This window comes from Artemia sp. Qi Xiang Cuo, chromosome 1, assembly GCF_049724085.1.
Source record: "Artemia sp. Qi Xiang Cuo chromosome 1, ASM4972408v1, whole genome shotgun sequence".
NCBI lineage: Eukaryota > Metazoa > Arthropoda > Branchiopoda > Anostraca > Artemiidae > Artemia > Artemia sp. Qi Xiang Cuo.
In genome coordinates this window covers 103,917,391-103,936,305 of record NC_142794.1, presented here as the reverse complement: position 1 = coordinate 103,936,305, position 18,915 = coordinate 103,917,391, and the positions used below count along the sequence as shown (strand labels likewise).

The window sequence follows — 18,915 nt, the reverse complement described above, 5'->3', positions numbered from 1 at the left end:
CCGTGAAATCCGAATCAGATAGTTGCTTACCGTTTGCTTTTAGTCCATATCCAAAGTTTCTTTTTAATATGTGATCCATTATAATTACAGAAAGAAATGGGGAAAGTACACATTCCTAACGCACAAAAAATCTGGAAAAATTCGGTTGTGTCATTCTGGGTCTTGACGCAGCACTCTTTTTATAGGGAGATAATCGTGCTCACTAGTTTTTCTGGCATCCCATAATATTTGAGAGCTCTCCACAAATATTATCGGTCAACCGAGTCAAGCGTCTTTTTGAAGTCAATAAATAATAAATATAGCTTGTTCTTCCACTCTTTTGATTCCTCGACAAGCGTTCTCAGTACAAAAATCAAGTCAGAGCACGACCAGCCGCTTCTAAAACCATGCTGCTCTTCTTGCAGATGTGTATCTAGTGCATCTTGAATCTGATACAATATAGTAGAAGCCAATAGTTTGCATGGTACTGACAGAAGGTTGATACCTCTCCAATTATCACAAAACATTTTGTTTCCCTTTTTGAAGATTTTCACCAATATCCCTTTGGTCCATTCACAGGGAACCTTTCCTTTATTCCATATATTGGTGAAAAGGGCAAGCCCCACTGAGAGACATGTTCTTATTGAATACTTTAGCATTTCTGCTGAGATACCATCTATGCGAGGAGCTCGTCCGTTTTTTAGCTTTTTTGCTGCATACACGATTTCGACAGAGCTTGGCGGGTCTGTATTGATGTCAGCTGTAAAAATGGGTATCAGGTACATTTTTTGGTCACTCTGTTTCGGTTTATTGAATAGTTTCTCAAAGTGGGCAGCCCACCTTTCGTCAATTTTATCTGGATATGATCCAATCATTCCATTCTCGTCTTTGGTCAGGGTGATTCTGCTGCTCTGTTTCCCAACCATCTCATTAGTTAGCCGGTAAACAGTTGTAGAATCCCCCTTTCTATTGGCTTCCTATGCTAAAGCAGCTTTATTTTTCAAGGAAAAGTCTTTTATCTTTCCTAACACTCATTTTATTTTCTTTGTTCTTCTCTTTGCTGACTGTGCACTCCGTGTGGCAGGAGCCAGTAAGGTCTGCGTAAGTACCTTACGCTCGTCAATTAATTTCCACGTGGTTTCGGAGATCCACCTTTCCTTTGGCTTCTTCCTGAAACCCGACTTTTCTTCAGTAACCGTAGTGTATGCACTTTTCACGGTATCCCACTTCCGTTCAATGCTTTCTGGTTTGCTTACTTCCACTGCTAGGGCATCAAACTTATTTTTTATAGTTATACAAAACTCTCTTTGAACCTTACGGTCATGCAGTTTTTCTGTATCATATGGTTTCTCAAGGTTTTAGCTGGGTTTCTGAGGAGCACGAAGTTTTATCTGAACTCGAGCGACCATAAGCGTATGATCAGACTCTGCGTCAGCTCCTCTGTATCCACGCACATCCAAAAGGCTTGTGAGCCACCTGTGGGAGATCAGACAATGATATATCTAGTTCTGAGTTGAGCCGTCTGGTGACGTCCATGTGTATTTATGCACTGTTTTGTGATCGAAAACGTTCTTGCAACAACGAGATCATTACTTAGCGCAAAGTCTACTAGTAATTCGCCATTTTCATTGATGTCACCAAGTCCATCCTGTCTTAGAACTTCAGGGCAGTACTGTCTATCACTTCCTACTTTTGCATTTAAATCACCTAGAACACACAGTACATTATGATTCGGAATGTATTTAGTGACAGCCTGTAATGTTTCGTAGAAACTGTCCTTTACATTCTCATCCGCCTTGTCTGTAGGCACACAGCGCAGTATCCCTGAGGACTTGGAGTGTTCTGTAACAAATCGAGCTAACATTATCCTCTTATTCACAAGTGTCCATTTGAGAACAGAATTATGAGCTTCGGGGGGGGGCATCATTATTCCTACCCCTGACCTATGATGGGTGTCATCACCACTATAAAATAACACATATCCATCCTGTAAGTTCTGTTGGCCGATATCTTTCCACCGACATTCACTTAGGGCCAGTATGTTAATATTGTACTGTTTCATCTCTCTGAGCACTTGCTGCAGTCTTTGATAACTGAGTTCTCATACTCTGATAACTCATAGTTCTCACGTTCCAGAAACCGATTTTCGTTGGTTGTTTCGCAGTTTGGGTTCGTTATCAGGGAAGAAGATGAGTCATCCAAAGCTATTGTCAAGGTTTCTGTTGCTGGATCCTTTTTACAGGGACAGGTAGCAAAACCTGTCGCCCAACCCTCCTCTTTTATCCTGGCTTGGGACAGGCTGTCACGTCAATGAAGCAGATGACAGGCAGAGTTATTTGCGCTTTACATATATTTACTTTTCTTACTTTCATAAATAAAAAAATATAAAAATTTTAAGGAATAAATATTAGTATATGCCAATTAAACCGAGAATCCACGGTCATTTGTTGTTTTTTTTTGTTTTTTTTTAATATATGCTATGTGTAAATAATGAACGAATTGCCTAGCTTACAGTCCTTGTCCTAAGGACTGTGGGGAAATTGACATCCCCAAAGACATAATTACTGGACCTTTCAACAAGGATGAACAAAATAGATCTCTTAAAATTTCAATCGGATATATTTTGGGGAATCATAGGCTTGGGGGGGACTGATTGACCTCCATTCATTTTTTAATCTCAAAAAGGGCGCTAAAACTTCCGACTTCCAATCAAATGAGCTCCATCCGATCCAAAGTTTATACGACCACCCAGACCATAAAAACCTTATATGCCCCAGGGCGTAACTTATGACTCTTGACCATGGGCCCGGGGGATTTGTGTCCACCCAAAAGACATTGTTATATAATTTTTGGACTATTGGTAAAAAAATGGCTATCTCACAAAGTCAATTGAATGCGTTTCAGGAAGAAGAGAATGTCAGGGAGGGGGAGGGGGCTAGTTGCTTTCCATAATGTTCGGCTCTTAAAATGGAACTAGAACTATTCATTTCCAATCAAATGAGCCTCTTTTAAAGTTCAAACGACAACCCCTTTCATAAGAGCCCTATATGCCCCTGAGGCATAACTTACAACCCCTACCCCTAGACTCTGGGGTATTCTGTCAACCCCAAAGACCCTATTATATTATCTTTGGACTATTTTTGAACAAATGGCTATCTCAAAATTTCTATTGGATGCATTTGCAGACAATACGACGTGGGGGGATGGCTGCCCTCCGATCACATTGAGTCATAAAAAGGTCAATAGAACATCTTATTTCTAATCGAGTGAGCCCATTCCAGAGTTTTTACGACCACCCTTTCCGTACAAACTTTAAATGCCCTCGGGGCATAACTCACAACTCTTGCACTGAGAGCCGTGGGGGAGGGGGTTGTCATCCTCAAAGACATAATTTCCAGACCCTTCAACTATGATGAACAAAATGGCCATCTCAAAATTTTGATTAGATGTGTTTTTGAAATTTATGGGTGTTGAAGGGGGGGGGGCTTGTTGCCTTCTAATCACTTTTGACTGAGAGAAAGGGCACTAGTCCTTTCAGTTTCCCATCAAATGAGCCTTTTTCGAAGTTTTTATGACAACAAATGGCCATCTCAAAATTTCCATCAGATACGTTTTGGAAAAATACGAGGTGTGTGAGGGGGGGGGGTATCCACCCTCCGCTCACCCTGAAGCTCAATAACGTTACTAGAATTTCTGATTGCCTATCCAATGAGCCCCTTCCGATGTTTATACGATTACCCTTTCTATATAAACTTTATATGCCCCCAGGGTATAGCTTACAACCTGAGAACCTGTGGGGGGGGGGGGATTGTCATCCTCAAAGATATGATTTCTGAACCTTTCAATTACGTTGAACATAAGATATATCTCAAAATTTTGATTGGATGTGTTTGGGGAAATGGTGGGCGTGGGAGGGGGGTTGGTTGCTCTTTAATCCCTTTCAACTATTAAAAAAGTACTAACCCTCTCAATTTCCAATCGAATGAGCTCTTTTTGAAGTTTACACGACAGCAAATGGCCATGTCAAAGTTTCTATCAGATACATTTCGGGAAAATATGAAGTGTGGAAGGGAATCCACCCTCCGATCACTCTGAATCTTAAAATTGGCGCTAGAATTTCTGATTATCAATCCAATGAGCCCCTCCAAAGTTTATACGATTACCGTTTTATATATACCTTATATGCCCTAGGGCATAACTTAAAACCCTTGCCCTGAGGGCTGGGGAGGGGGGAATTGTGTTCCTCAAAGATATAACTTCCGGTCCTTTCAGTTACGTTGAACAAAATGGCTATCTTAAAATTTTGATTGGATGTGTTTGGAATAACCGTGTGCGCGGGAGGGGGTTTAGTTGCCTTCCAATTGCTTTCGGCTATTAAAAAGGGCACTAGCCCCTTCAATTTCCAATCGAATGAGTTCTTTTTAAAGAAAAAAAACACATTTTTCCCACATCACTCTTTACTTAGGTAGCGCTACTACGTTGCCTATGATAACTTCTGTTTGTTTTAAGTTTTAATGTTGCTCTTTACTTTCAATTGAAAAAAAAAATTATATTTAATTTCTGATCGTTTTTAAATAATGCCAGAAAACCTGGTTCCCGTTCTACGGAAAAATCCCTCCTTCCCACGGATATGTTCTCTATTCAATTCAATCCCGGTGAAAATTTACCCCGGATAGTTACACTTAACATCTCCGAGTGTAAAATTTAGTCGGCAAAGAGATAGCAAGACATAAACACAATTTCCTATAGGAATTCGGGCAAATTCCCTCATTTAAAATTTCCCCTGAAAAAATTCACCCTTTGGAAACTTCCTTCTCCATGGAAAATTCTCCCTGTGGAAAATACCCCGGCGGAAAATTTGTCTCCCCCCCCCTCCTGAAAAGTGCATGCATACTTCCGAATAAAAAAATACTATTTGTAAACAACGGGCAAATTTTATAACTTAAAGATTTTTCCCCAGGAACTGTGTGGTGGGGGGGGGGGTCATGATATCTCTGAAGGCATAGCTACCGGGCATTTCAATTATGCTGAACAAAATGGCTGTCTCAATTTTGATCAGAGGATTTTGAGAAAAAAGGGCTTGGGAAGGGACCTAGTTTCCCTCCAATCTTTATGGTTAATGAAAAAGGCCACTAGAACTTTTAAATTCCGTTAGAATGAACCCTCTCCCGATATTCTTGGACAACTGGGTCGATACGATCACCCTGAGGAAAAAAACCAAATAAACACGCATCCGTGATCTTTCTTCTTGCAAAAAATGCAGCATAATAAGCCGATTCTTTTGATATATCTATTGGTATCAAAATTCCGTTTTATAGAGTTTCGGTTACTATTGAGCCGGGTCGCTCCTTACATACATTTTTTACCACTAACTGTTTGATAATTATGTTAAACCTTAAATGAATTAGAGAAGCTTATGTAAGGCTTATATGAGTTAAATCCCAAATTTTTGAAACGGTTGCTTAAATATGTTAAAAGATATTTTTTTCTGTCAAATTATGCAAACGGTGTCTGATCGTTATGTCTGATTGTTTATACATACATATAAGTTTCCTGCAAATTGGACGAAACCCTGTGCTGTGTCATTTTTGCTTTACTGAAAACTTGATATTCTGGATCATGAATAATGCAATGAGAAACAACAGCGGAATATTCTTCGGACAAATAGCTGGTTTCCTCCAGTCCCTGACAGATCAGGACTTCGCAGACGACGTTGCTGAGCTGGAAACTACCGCCGATAGCTTACAAGGCATGATCAACGATACCTCTGAGGTCTCCTCTGAGCGCATCGGACTGACCATCAGTGGTGTAAAGACTAAAGTATTGGCTCTCAACCAACCTGCTCCTTACCAGGTTACTCTCGACGGTGAGCCAAAAAAAACGTCGAGAAATTCAAGTATCTTGGCTCTATCTTAACACCAGATGGTGGAGATGAAAGAGATATCTCTGCACACATAGCAAAAGCCTGGGGAGTCTTTACTAGTCTGAAAAAAGTACTATGGACTAGACGGGAGATCTCAACCAAAACAAAAGTTAGAATATATGTTGCAACTGTTCGAGCAGTACTACTGTATGCTTGCGAGACATGCCCGATCAAGGCTGAAGACGCGAAAACTTTGGATATGTTCGACGACCGCTGCCTTCGTTACATCGTCCGCATTAAGAGATGGGACAGGATTTCTAATAGTAAAGTAAGGAGTCGCTGTGGCCAATCAGAAGAGCTATCGCTTATCATTAAAAGACGTTGCCTGAAGCTCCTCTGCCACACATTGCGCCGTCCCGAATGCACGATATGTCAATATGTCTGCGAACCAGCCCCCTCCTGGAAACGTAAACCAGGAGGACGAAAGAAGAACCTTTGGCAAAAATTCAAGGAGGACCTGGAACCGTGGGGAGGATTCAGGAGACACGGTCGGAGATGGGACAAAGTCTGGCTGAAGATCGCCGGAGAAGCTGCAGCTGACAGGTCCAAGATGCCTTTGGAAGTCATCCCAAGATCCTTTGGTGCTGGGCAAGACAGTTCATCGTCTGGTTCCCGCCAAAAGTAAAGTAAAGTAAGTACTGAAAAATACCGGAGTCGGTTAACAAGGAAAAAACAAAGATTCAGAGTACCTCTGGATCTCTTTGGATAATACTTGATTAGAAGTCGTCAATCAATTCAAATAACTAAGATCTCAAAATGGTATATAAGGCAATTGTAGTAAGGAGAGTCTGAGCCGAATATCTTCCGCGTCCGTAGTTTTTGTGCAACTGAGGAAGATCCTGTGGAGGCAAAGAGATGGTTTCTTCAAGCAAAAACTCCAGTTTATGAAACAATCGTCCGGTCTGTAGCAATGAATGAACCCTAAAAACGGCAGACGTCAACGCACCCAGTCTGCTCGATCATTTCTACCTAAGACAAGTCGTCAACGTCTTTCTGACAGGTAGAATTAATAACACTGAAATTCAAATACACTGCCGCCAAAGATATGAAGTCGATGCGTTGGCCAAAAACACTGCCTAGCTTGGTCTGCTTATGTTTGCCTAATGGCAGGTAGCACCCTCACCAAAAGGCGTTGGACTGTAAACCTTGATTCGCTGGAGGAAGAAGCTGGGAGGACAACTAAAAAGCTAGCTTAATACAGTCAAGATAGATCTGGGGCCAATTAAACACTCTCGACTCTACGGGCTAAGATGAGACAAACAACATGGCTCTCAATCTGTCAAATCAAATCAACTAAGGAGAGCTTGTTTCCATAGACAAGAACTAGTACGTAGTAAGTAAGAACTGAAAACGACATATTTTTGCAAACTTGTTATATTACCATAAAAAGAATCAAACTATAATCAGGCTTCTAGGAAAAAAGTAATAGACAAGTTTTTTTTTTAATTATGATTATGTCTGTCATTCAGTTCAGTTTTACTATTTTGAATCAACACCTATTTTTGTCACTTTTTTTTCAATTCTGTTGAATTCAAAAGGATAGGAAATTGCGGGCATTGCAAAACCTAATTTGACAATTTTCAAAATTTTTTTTTTTTTACCCACATATGATAGCAATGAAACTGTTTCCATGTATCAATATAAAAATTAAGGGAAATGGGAACTTCCTGGGAGGGCTTAAAGAGGAAGGCTTTGAATAGATTAGGATGGAAGAGGAGTGTGCCTAGCTCTGTTGGCCTCAGGTGGCTTGGTGCTCCAGTGAGTTGTTAGTAGTAGTAGTAGTAAAGAAAAAATTATAACTTCTTTCACTGATACTAGACAGGAGACTGTGTTACTATTGTTTGACTAGAAGCTTCCAGATTTAGGCTCACAGGATTGTAATAAAGAGGATGTTAGCTCATTTGGTAGAGCCATAGAAAAACAGAGAGCTTACAGACAGTTGCAACAAAAAAATTCTTTCTTTTTAGTGGCTTAAAATTCACATTAAAAAAAGTAATTTGGGGTATATTCAACTACAGTTAAAAAAGGTTTCATTATTTGGCTTTCCTTTCTGACATACATTAAAAAAACGAATTTCACATGTCAAATATGATTGAAATGTGAAAATACGTCACAAAAAAGGAAACCAATGGAATTATAGCGCATTTTTAACACAGAAGAGTAGGACAGTAATATTTCTCTTTTTCTTTAGTGGAGTTAGTTAATGGTTAACCAGAGGACAAGGCCAATGCTCTTAAGACACATAATCATGGGGAGGGGTTTGCTTCCGGAACAACCTATATTTCTTAATTACGGTAACCAAAGGGTTTTAAATAATAAAAAAAAAAAAAATTAAGTTTCCTCTAGAACAAATAGTTTCCTTATTTCTTTTGGTCCAAAACGAATGATTCTGCATTTTTTTCAGAAATAAATCAGAGTAGGAACAATTTTCCCCTGGTGAGTCCTTCTCTTTTGACCGTATTTGCTAACATGTATCTCCTTCATAAAAGGTAATGCTATTAATAGCATGTGTTATAACTTTCCTCATGTTATAACCATGTGTTATAATAGCATTTTTTATAACACTATATTAACACTTGTTATTACCATGTGTTATAATAGCGTCTGTTATAACGTTATATTAAACTCAAGTCAAAAAGATCATCTAAAATCAGGCAATGATAGTAAGCGTTTTAAAAAAAATAGAAAACCTCTAGGTAAAAGAGAACCTTACACGTAAATCCCCCCCCCCCAAAAAAAATAAAAAAAACAAGACAGAAGCACAACATTCGTCGAATTATAAGAGACATGGGAAAATCTCGTGAATATGATAGTTTTGGGGAGTTGTGAATAATTATTATGTTTAGTTAACTGGAAAAGTCTTAGTATCTTCAATAGATTCGGTTTTCTAACAATTATTTTTTTAGCTAACCAAAGTTATGAAACACGATTATTAAAATTAATTATTGAAAATAATTCTCATGCACTTAAGGTAAAAGCAGTTCTGAAAGATCGTGTGAATAAAATTTTTCTTTTTTTTAACAGAAATTAGGCTAATTCTTCTAGGCAAAAGAATATCTGACATGATCTTATATGCTTCACACCAAAGCGAAGAAATAATTTTCAGATGGATGTTATATTCTTACGATCAAATATGGAGAAAAATTCTTCTTGCCAAAATTTCTAATCCATATCTTTTTTTTCTTTCTTTTTTTTTAATTACAAGAATCGGAGATTATGTCCTTATAGTCAATTGTGATCCTTGTCCACGCTTTACATGCTGTGAAAGTCAGATAAGGGGATCTCTATGTGTCATTTCTCAATTTTTTCTGAATGGTTCACCCGCCCCCTCCCTCACGCAGGAAAAATTAATGGTAAATCTTGGTGCATAGTACTGAACAATTCTAAAACATATCATAGGCAGCACGCTAGCGCTGCCTAAGTACAGGACGATGTGGGCACAATGTGTGTGTGTGTTTTTTTTTTTTTGGTTCTCCATACCTGGGCACTTCGTATCGAAGGAATTGTCGTAGAAACGTCGAAAAGGGCTCATTTGATTGGAAATTGGAGTGGCTAGTGCCCTTGTTAATAGTCCAAAGTGATTGGAGGGCAACTACCCCCCACGCCCATCATTTCTCCAAACACGTCCCATCACATGTTCGATATGCGTAATTTACTAAGAGTATTTCCTTTACAGATAGAAAAATTGTTTTTGAGACGATCACAACTCTAAACGCCTCATGGTACGAGGGTTAAGTCACTCTCTGGGGGCATATAAGGTTTTTATAGAAGGTGTTGTCGTAGAAACTTCAAAAAAGGCTCATTCGATTGGAAATTCAAAGGGCTAATGCCCATTTTAATAGTCGAAAGTGACTGGAGGGCAACTAGCCCCCCACGCCCATCATTTTCCCAAACACATCCAATCAAAATTTTGAGATAGCCATTTTGTTCAGCGTAGTTGATTTCCAGATAGAATATGTGTTTTTGAGGAGGACACACGACCTCGCTGCCTAAGTAAAGAACGGGGACACTCGAGAACGAGACAAGAAACGGGGACTAAGTAAAGAGGAGGACAGTCCCCCACAAGCCTCAGGGCAAGGGTTTTAAGTTATGCCCTTGGGGCATATAAGAACGATGTTGGCACATCTATTGTTTATTAATTTTTTCCTTTAGAGCAGGGCACTTCGTATCGAAGAAGTTATCGTAGAAACTTCGAAAATCGCTCATTCAATTAGAAATTGGAGTGGCTTGTGCCCTTTTTAATAGTTGAAAGTGATTGGAAGGAGACTAACACCCCTTCCACGCCCACCATTCCCAAAACACATCCAATCAAAATTTTGAAATAGCCATTTTGTTCAGCGTTGTTGATTTCCAGATAGAAATTATGTTTTTGAGGACAGTCCCCACAGCCCTTAGGGCAAGGGTTGTAAATTATGCCTTGGGGGCATATAAGGTTTTCTATATAAGGTGTTGTAGTAGGAAATTCAAAAAAGGCTCATTCGAATGGATATTTAAAATGCTAGTGCCCTTTTTAATAGTCAAAAGGGATTAGAGGGCAGCTAACCCACCTCTCACGCCCACCTTTTCCCCAAATACATCTAATCAAAACTTCGAGATAGCCATTTTATTCAACGTAGTTTTAAGTTCTGGAAATTACAACCTCCCCACAGCCCTTCGGGAAACGGTTGTATGTTACGCCCAGGGGGCTAATAAGGTCTACTCGTAACCCGCTGTTGCAGAAACTTCAAAAAGGGTTCACTTAGTTTCAAATCGAAATTGCTAATGCCTTCTTTAATAATTGAAATCGTTTGGAAAGCAACTAACGCCCCTTACACGCCCACCATTTCCCCAAACACATCCAATAAAGATTTTGAAATAGCTATTTTGTTCCATGCAGTTCAAAGTTCAGGAAATTATACCTTTGAGCAGGGCACTCCCCCCACAGTCTTCAAGGCAAGAGTTATAATTTATGCCCTGGGGGCATATAAGGTTTCTATTGAAATCTTTGTCGTAGAAACTTGAAAAAGGGCTCATTCAATTGGAAATTGAAAGGGCTAGTGCCCTTTTTAATAGTAGAAAGTGATTTGAAGGCAACTAACCCCCCTCTCACGCCCATCTTTTCTCCAAACACATCCAATCAATATTTTAGATAGTCATTTTATTCAACGTAGTTGAAAGTTTTGGAAATTAGGTCTTTAAGGATGAAAACCCCTTCCCCCCCCACAGCCCTCAGGGCAAGGGTTGTAAGTTATGCCCTGGGGGCGTATAAGGTTTTTATTGAAAGCGTAAAACTTCAAAACGGCTCATTCAATTGGAAATTGAAAGGGCTTGTGCCTTTATTAATAGTTGAAAGTGATTGGAGAGCTACTAACGCCCCTCTCACGCCCATCATTTTCCCAAACACATCCAATAAACATTTTGAGGGATCGATTTTTTTCAACGTAGTTGAAAATTCTGGAAATTAGGTCTTTGAGAATGATAAACACCCCTCAGAGCCCTAGTGCAATGGTTGCAAGTTTTGGCCTGGGGGCATATAAAGTTTATATAGAAAGTTGTTATAGAAATTTCAAAAAGAGCTTATTTGATTGGAAATTGAAACTGCCCTTTTTAATAGTCGAAAATGAGTGGAGAGTAATTAATCCCCCTCTCACGCCCACCATTTCCCTAAACACATTCAATAAAAGTTTAGAGATTGCTATTTTGTTCAATGTAGTTAAAAGTTCTGAAAATTATGTATTTAAGGATGACAAACCCCCAGAGCCCAAAGGGCAAAGGTTGTAAGTTCTACCCTGAGGGCATATAAGGTCTTTATAGATAGATTTGTCGTAAAACTTCAAAAGGGGCTCATTCAATTCGAAATTGAGAGGGCTAGTGCTCTTTGTAATAGTCGAAAGTGATTGGAAGGTAGTTAACCCCCCTATCACGCCCACCATTCCTCCAAACACATCCAATCAACATTTTCAGATAGCCATTTTTTTCAACGTAGTAGAAAGTTCTGGAAATTAGGTCTTTGAGAAAGACACCCCCCCAGTACTCAGGGCAAGGGTTGTAAGTTATCCCCTGGCGGCATATAAGATTTTTATTGAAATTTCTTTCGTAGAAACTTCAAAAGGGCTCTTTTGATTGGAAATTGAAAGGGCTAGGGCCATTTTTAATAGTTCAAAGTGAGTGGAGAGCGACTACTGCCCCTCTCACGCCCACCATTTCCCCAAACACATGCAATCAAATTTTTGAGATAGCCGTGTTGTTTAACGTAGTTGAAAGTTCTGGAAATTCGGTCTTAGAGGATGACAACCACCCTAACAGACCTTAGGGTAAGGTTTGTAATTTATGCCTTTGGGGCATATAAGGTGTTTATAGAAAGCGTTGCCGTTTCCAAAAGGGCTCATTCAATTGGAAATCGAAAGGCCTAGTGCCCTTTTTAAAAGTCGAAAGTGATTGGAAGGCTTCACATTTTTCAAGTAAGGAGCGACCCGGCTCAATGGTAACCGAAACTCTAGAAAACGGGTTTTTGATACCAATAGATATATCAAAAGAATCAGATTTCAATGCTGATTTCAAAAATATAACTTTCATCAAGTTTAGTGCTACCCATCAAAAGTTACGCGCCTGAGAATATTTGGCTGATTTTCGAAAAAAAGAAAAAAGGGCGAAAGACTCCCTAAAAGTTATAGAACCTTAATGAAAATCACTCCATCATATTCAGCGTATCAGAGAACCCTACTGTAGAGGTTTCAAGTTCCTATCTACAAAAATGTGGAATTTTACATTTTTTGCCAGAAGAAAGATCACGGATGCGTGTTTATTTGTTTGTTTGTTTTTGCTTTGTTTTTTTTTACCAAGGGTGATCGTATCGACTCAGTGGTTCTAGAATATCATGAGACGGCTCATTGAAACGGAAATTAAAAGTTCTAGTGCCCTTTTTAAGTGACTAAAAAAAATGGAGGGCAACTAGGCCCCCTCTCACGCTTATTTTTTTCCCAAAATCCCCCGATCAAAATTTTGAGATAGCCATTTTGTTCAGCATGGTCGAAAATATGATAAATATGTCTTTTAGGATGACTTAATCCCCCGAAGTTCCCAGAGGGAGGGCTAAAAGCTATGAACTTTACCCAATGTTAACATATAGCATTGGTTATTGGGAAGTATACAGAAGTTTTCAGGAGGTTTTTTTTCTGGTTGTGGGTGGGATGGGTGGGTCGGTGGTTATGTTGGATGATCTGTTCATGAAGGAAGTTTTAATAGGGGAAGGGAAATTGCCATGAAGGGGGCGCCGGACTTGCCAGCATTATTTATTGGTTATTGGGAATTATACAACAATTTTCAGGAAGGATTTTTTCTGGAGGGGGGGGCTAGAGGAGGGGGTTACTCAGGAGAATATTTCCGTGGAGGATGTTTCCTAGGGGTAAGGGACATTTCTATGAAGGGGGCGCCGGATTTCCAAGCATTATTTAAAAAACGATCAGAAATTAAATAAAAAAAACAAGTTTTTTCAACTGAAATGTAAGAAGGAATATTAGAACTTAAAACGAACAGAAATTATAACGTATGTGAGGGGATTCTCCCCCAAGTCAATACCTCGCTCTTTACGCTACAGTTTTTTTTAGTGCTTTCAAAAGAGCTATCTATTCTAATTAAACGGCCTTTGTAATTCAGGGGTTTGTGAATCAAAATTTTTTATAACTTTCAGCGTAAGGAGCGTGGTATTGACTAAGGGGAAGAACCCCCTCAAATACGTAATAACGCGTACGTAATAAAAAAAACAATAAAAAAACAAGCGATACGGCTCAATAGTAATCGAAACTTTTAAAAACGGAATTTTGATGTCAATAAATGTATCAAAAGAATGGGCTTATAACATGCTGATTTTAAATATATAAATTTTATTAAGTTTAGTATTACTCATCAAAGGCTACGAGCCTGAGAAAATTTACTCGATTTTTAAAGAGGGGGGAAATATCCCCTACAAAGGAAAGAATTTTAATGAAAATCACACCTTCAGATTCAGCGTAGCAGAAAACCCTATTACATAGATTTCAAGCTCATATCTGCAAAAATCTGCAACTTTGTATTTTTTGCCAGAAGAAAAATATATGAATATAGAAGGTCGTTACATAAGTTAATTTGTAAAGACATCCATTTAGCAAAAGAAAAGTAAAATTTTTAAGCAAATAAAAGCTGCATTAACTAAAAAACGATCAGAAATTAAATAAAAAAAACAAGTTTTTTAAACTGAAAGTAAGGAGCGACATTAAAACAAAAAAAACGAACAGAAATTATTTCGTATATGAAAGGGGCTGTCCCCTCCTCAACGCCTCGCTCTTTACGCTAAAGTTTGACTCTGTCTCACAACTTTATTTTTTAAAACAATAGAAAACTTTAGCGTAAAGAGCGAGGCGTTGAGGAGGGGACAGTCCCTTTCATATACGGAATAATTCCTGTTAGTTTTAACTTTTAATATCGCTCCTTACTTTCAGTTTAAAAAACTTGTTTTTTTTATTTAATTATAGTAAAGATTAAAGAGGGTATAATGTATTATTTTTTGTTGTTGTTGTTTAGACCACGGCATTTCGTAGTGAAGGAGCTGTTGTGGGAACTTTGAAAAGGGCTCATTCGATTGAAAATAAAAAGGGCTGACGCCCTATTTAAAAGTTAGCACGGATTTGAGTACAACTAGTCCCTCTTTAATTCCCAACATTCCACGCCAACCCTCCCATTTTTGCCCTTAAAAGCTATTCAAATTCCAATAGTGTGAGCGTATCCAAGCGATCAAAATCAGTAAACATATTTTTTTGTGAATGATATCAAGTTTTCCATTTCAGGTCAACTAGAGGAGGTATGAAACTAAATTAAAAACTGCTATTTGTGTCCAGATTTTTAAAAGGGTGTATGTTGTTAAAAATTGCTGAAAATTTTTCTCCAGCATACAAATAGCAGGCCAAACTATAAAGTCTTAAAAAAAGAAAACATTTAAAGTATTATTTTGTTTTTCTCTGAAAAGACTATGTCAATATAAAACGAACAGAAACTAATTAAAAAAACTTTTTCAACAAAATAAGTTTTTCAAAGAAAAGTAAAGAACTTCACTAAACAAAAAATGAGCGAAAATAAAATAAAATAACCTACCAAGCGTGAAACAACCACAAATCAGCATCGACAAATAAATGATACCCAATCCGAACAGAAATTAAAATAAATAACCGAGTCAAACTCAAAACGAGCAAAAATTAACATAAGTTGGGTGCAAAACCCCTATGCCTCCCCAAGGCCAGAACAAAATTTGCACTTTACTGAAAAAAATACAAATGCTTGTGAATTGTCAGCTCCATATTTATATACTGATATTTAGTAATCAAAATGTTAATACTATTTGATTTATTAAAGTTATAAAAGTAAAAACATTTATATTTTTCAGTAAAGTGCAAATTTTGTTCTAGCCTTGGGAAGGCATAGGGGTTTTGCGCCCAACTTATGTTAAATTTTGCTCGTGTTGAATTTGACTCGGTTATTTATTGTAATTTCTGTTCGTTTTTGTTTTCATTTATTTATCGATGCTGATTTGTGGTAGTTTCACGCTTGGTAGATTATTTGATTTTATTTTTGCTCATTTTTTGTTTAATGGAGTTCTTTACTTTTCTTTGAAAAACTTGTTTTGTGGAAATTTTTTTTTTAATTAATTAAAAAAATGGCTTAGTATCAGACAATTTTCATTTGACATTGAATGGAAAATTGCAATTTAACAGCAATCTTTTTATTTATTTATGTAAATATAGTGAAAAGTGTTTTAAGAAAAGTTGAAGTATTTTAAAGTTCAAAATGTATATGTATTGTAAATTTGTATTTTAATGTTATATATTATACACCTAATGACTGGGAGTAGCCTCTTGCCGCCGTGGATAGCTAGAATGTGATTTTGAAATTGTTCTGTTGTAAATTAATGGATGGAAAATCATATTAATGGGGAAATTGCTAATAAAAAAAAAATATTTTTACGAAAAAGGTAGATATAATGTTTTAGGAGAGAAAAAATTATATATATGCGGAATTAGAAAGGTAGAACGCTATGGAATGCCGAGTAAGAGCTAAGATAGATAGGTAATAAAGTAAAGGAAATGATAGTGGAATAGAGATGAATTACATTACAAATACGCAGGGAGTTTTAGAGTAAGACAGAAGAAAGAAATGTGATTGGTTTTTTATTTTATTTTCAGGAATACAAAAAAAAATCACCCGCTTTGATTCTATCCATTACATGAAGCATCACCAACCCATTATCCAGAAAACGAAAAAGAAGAGGAAACCGAGAAAGAATTTACATTCAGGATATTTCAGTATAGATCAAAGAACGCTGGACCAAAGGAAGAAGAATTTAGAATATATATTAGAAAAGGATTTTGTATATTTTTAATATCATAGTCTATTTTTGAAAAAGGAACAGCAGTCTGTAACTATGAAAACTAAATTTTGCGAAAGAACTTGAGACCCCTTGAAAATGGTGACGAATTAAAATGAAAAAGTTCATGGTTGAAACCGCGATGGCCGAAAATGCTTATAAGGTATTTTGCAATCCCCAATATTGAAAGCCCAGAAAAATCAGTTTTAGTATGGGAATCCAGGGTTGGATCCAAGAGGTAGTTTAGGGACATGTATACCCCCAGAAGGTTAAAAGTTGCTTTTATTATGGGAATTGGAGGGCAAATATAAGTCTAAGTATCGTTGGTCCCTCTTTCAAACATTAATTCTTTATCCGCTCCTGAAGGTAACAGGGATGGGTCCCGTCTTTTTTCTCTCTCAGGCAGCAACTACTGGCAGGTCATAGAGAGATAAAGAAAGGTATATTTATTTGCATCTAGTGACATTTTTAAGCAGCCTTTTCTTGTCCTGTAAGCACCAAAATGTATATAGAGCATTTCAATGACGATAAAATCCACTGAAGAAATTCGGCAGTAGCTTTTAATGTATTTGTCAATTTGTCATCTCTCCGGAAGTTATTGGGATCTGGTGGTTCTTTTTAATAGGAAATCAAGAAGATAGGTGCCGAAATAAAATTTTAATGACCCTCTATGTCTTGCGTTTGATGGCTCCAAAGGAAGCATATGCGTCAATCACAAGAAAGGGTATAAACAACAGCAAGCTTTAGCAATTCACATTTTACACTACCTCTGCACCATGATATACGAGACTTTGCCCATATTGCTTCAAGTCATAACTGTTTACGATCCCGTCGTTAACGTTCACTGGGGGATTAATGATTTCAATATTAAAACTTGTCCCTTGCTGAGAGGAAGGTCTTCAGAGTCGCGAGAGATATTAATATAAACTGTCGGGGATTTTACTCTCAAAAGTGCTTCTTGTTGTTTAACGTGCTATTGTCTTTGATTGTCAATCGGTCGGCGTTGATGTGGATTCCTTATCGACCACCCTGAATATTTACTGTTCTTCTAAGAGAGAATGCACGTGTGCGACAAATCTGGAATTTGAAGGAACTAAGTTCGATTGTTTCCCCCGCAACAATCCGTTAAAGAAGAAGGATGTGTTTATTAAGTACAGTGTAATTTTAATTTTTATTCGTAAAGAATTTATTTTAAAAATAAATAGTATTCACTATATATTTTCATATTATCATAAAAATAAAGGAGTATTCGCTCATGAAAGTATTAGTTTTCTTTTAGGAATTTCGTCATATTTTGCCAAGTGTTTGGACACAACATTTTCTTTTCTTAAGCGTTTAATTTATATTAAATTTAATTAATTATGTTATCCTCTCATGAGGACAGGCTGGATATTAAAGGTTGGATCTATCCTGATTTTGTAAGATGGTTTGGGTCTCTCCTCTGTCATAAGCTTCTTCCTATGTCTCTACCCCAGGAAGAGAATTCCTGCTTGCGTGGGCTCATAGTGGCATCAGGGTAGGCTTTTCACGGGTTTACCTAATCAGAACTGTGAATTCTAACGGCCTTTCAAGGAGATCCTGGGAAATAGCGCCCCAGGAGAAAATTATAGCCTAGACGCAGCATTGCATTGGATTCTGATTAACAAAATATTCTTCTTTTTTTGGGGGTGGGGGGGGGGCAGGATGCTAATTTGTGTTGATAGAAAAGCATCGCCAAGTGTGGAGAACTATGTTGTAACCACAATGGGCCCAGAATTGCACAAAGCCTCCATTCTTCAACCGGAGGTCCTAGGGACTTCTTGCTTTCCTGTTTTAAGTTGACTTAAGTGCTTCATGCAGACTTGATGCATTTGTCCCGACCGGCACAGGTGGGACCCATTGATTCTCTTGAGACAATAACAATTTTAGTGATTTACATGATATGGAAATTGCAACTTGGAACGTTACACTATTACAAAAAACAACCATCGTGTTTACATTTTGACTGACAAATTCAGACATTTTGAACTGGAGTTGTTAGGCGTTTAAGAATAGCTGCGTTTTTTTTCGAAGTTCCGTGTTTCATGGTTCATGTTCCAAGTTTCATGTTCTAGCCCAAAAACGCAGTCTTTGTCGCTTTCGTGTTCTCTGTCTATGTTCCTGGTTGAACGTCTAAAAACGCATTTTAGGAAAAGTGGCAAAATATTCAAAACATGTGGAAAAATTCTGAGCTTTTTACTTGCCTGTTTTCTTGTACAATTATGTTTCATCTTGGTCTCTATTCAAAAACACATGTTCAGCAGGATCTATGTCCATTTTCTTCCCTTCCATCTTATCCTTTCTTTTGTCATCTACAGATAACTTTTTTCTATCTGGATAGGGACCAATCGAACACGCAACACGCACAAAGAGCAAGTTCCAAGTTTGAGGAAACAGACAGTCGAACAGGCATCATGATGTTTCGTGTTTCGCAAAAAAACGAAGTTTTGTTAAAACATGCTGTTACGTATTTTGTCGAAAACGCAAAAATGGCAAAACACGATTAAACCACGGAACCAACCACGCAAAAAAAACACCACTAATGCTGGAAGCTACAGTGATGAAACAGGTCAGGCCTTTTTCGGAAGCGTGGCCGCTTCGGAAGAAGGAGGAGGATTTATTA

At 37.8% G+C, this 18,915-nt stretch overlaps 1 protein-coding gene across 1 annotated transcript; it reads right to left on the bottom strand.

Annotated features, from left to right (window-relative positions):
- Positions 1-1,465: 1,465 nt before the first annotated feature.
- Positions 1,466-2,041, bottom strand: LOC148957041 (protein CFDP2-like). The gene has a single exon (XM_089092883.1). It carries the CDS (start codon positions 2,039-2,041, stop codon positions 1,466-1,468), a length of 576 nt encoding a protein of 191 aa, XP_088949009.1.
- Between the last annotated feature and the right edge of the window lie 16,874 nt (positions 2,042-18,915).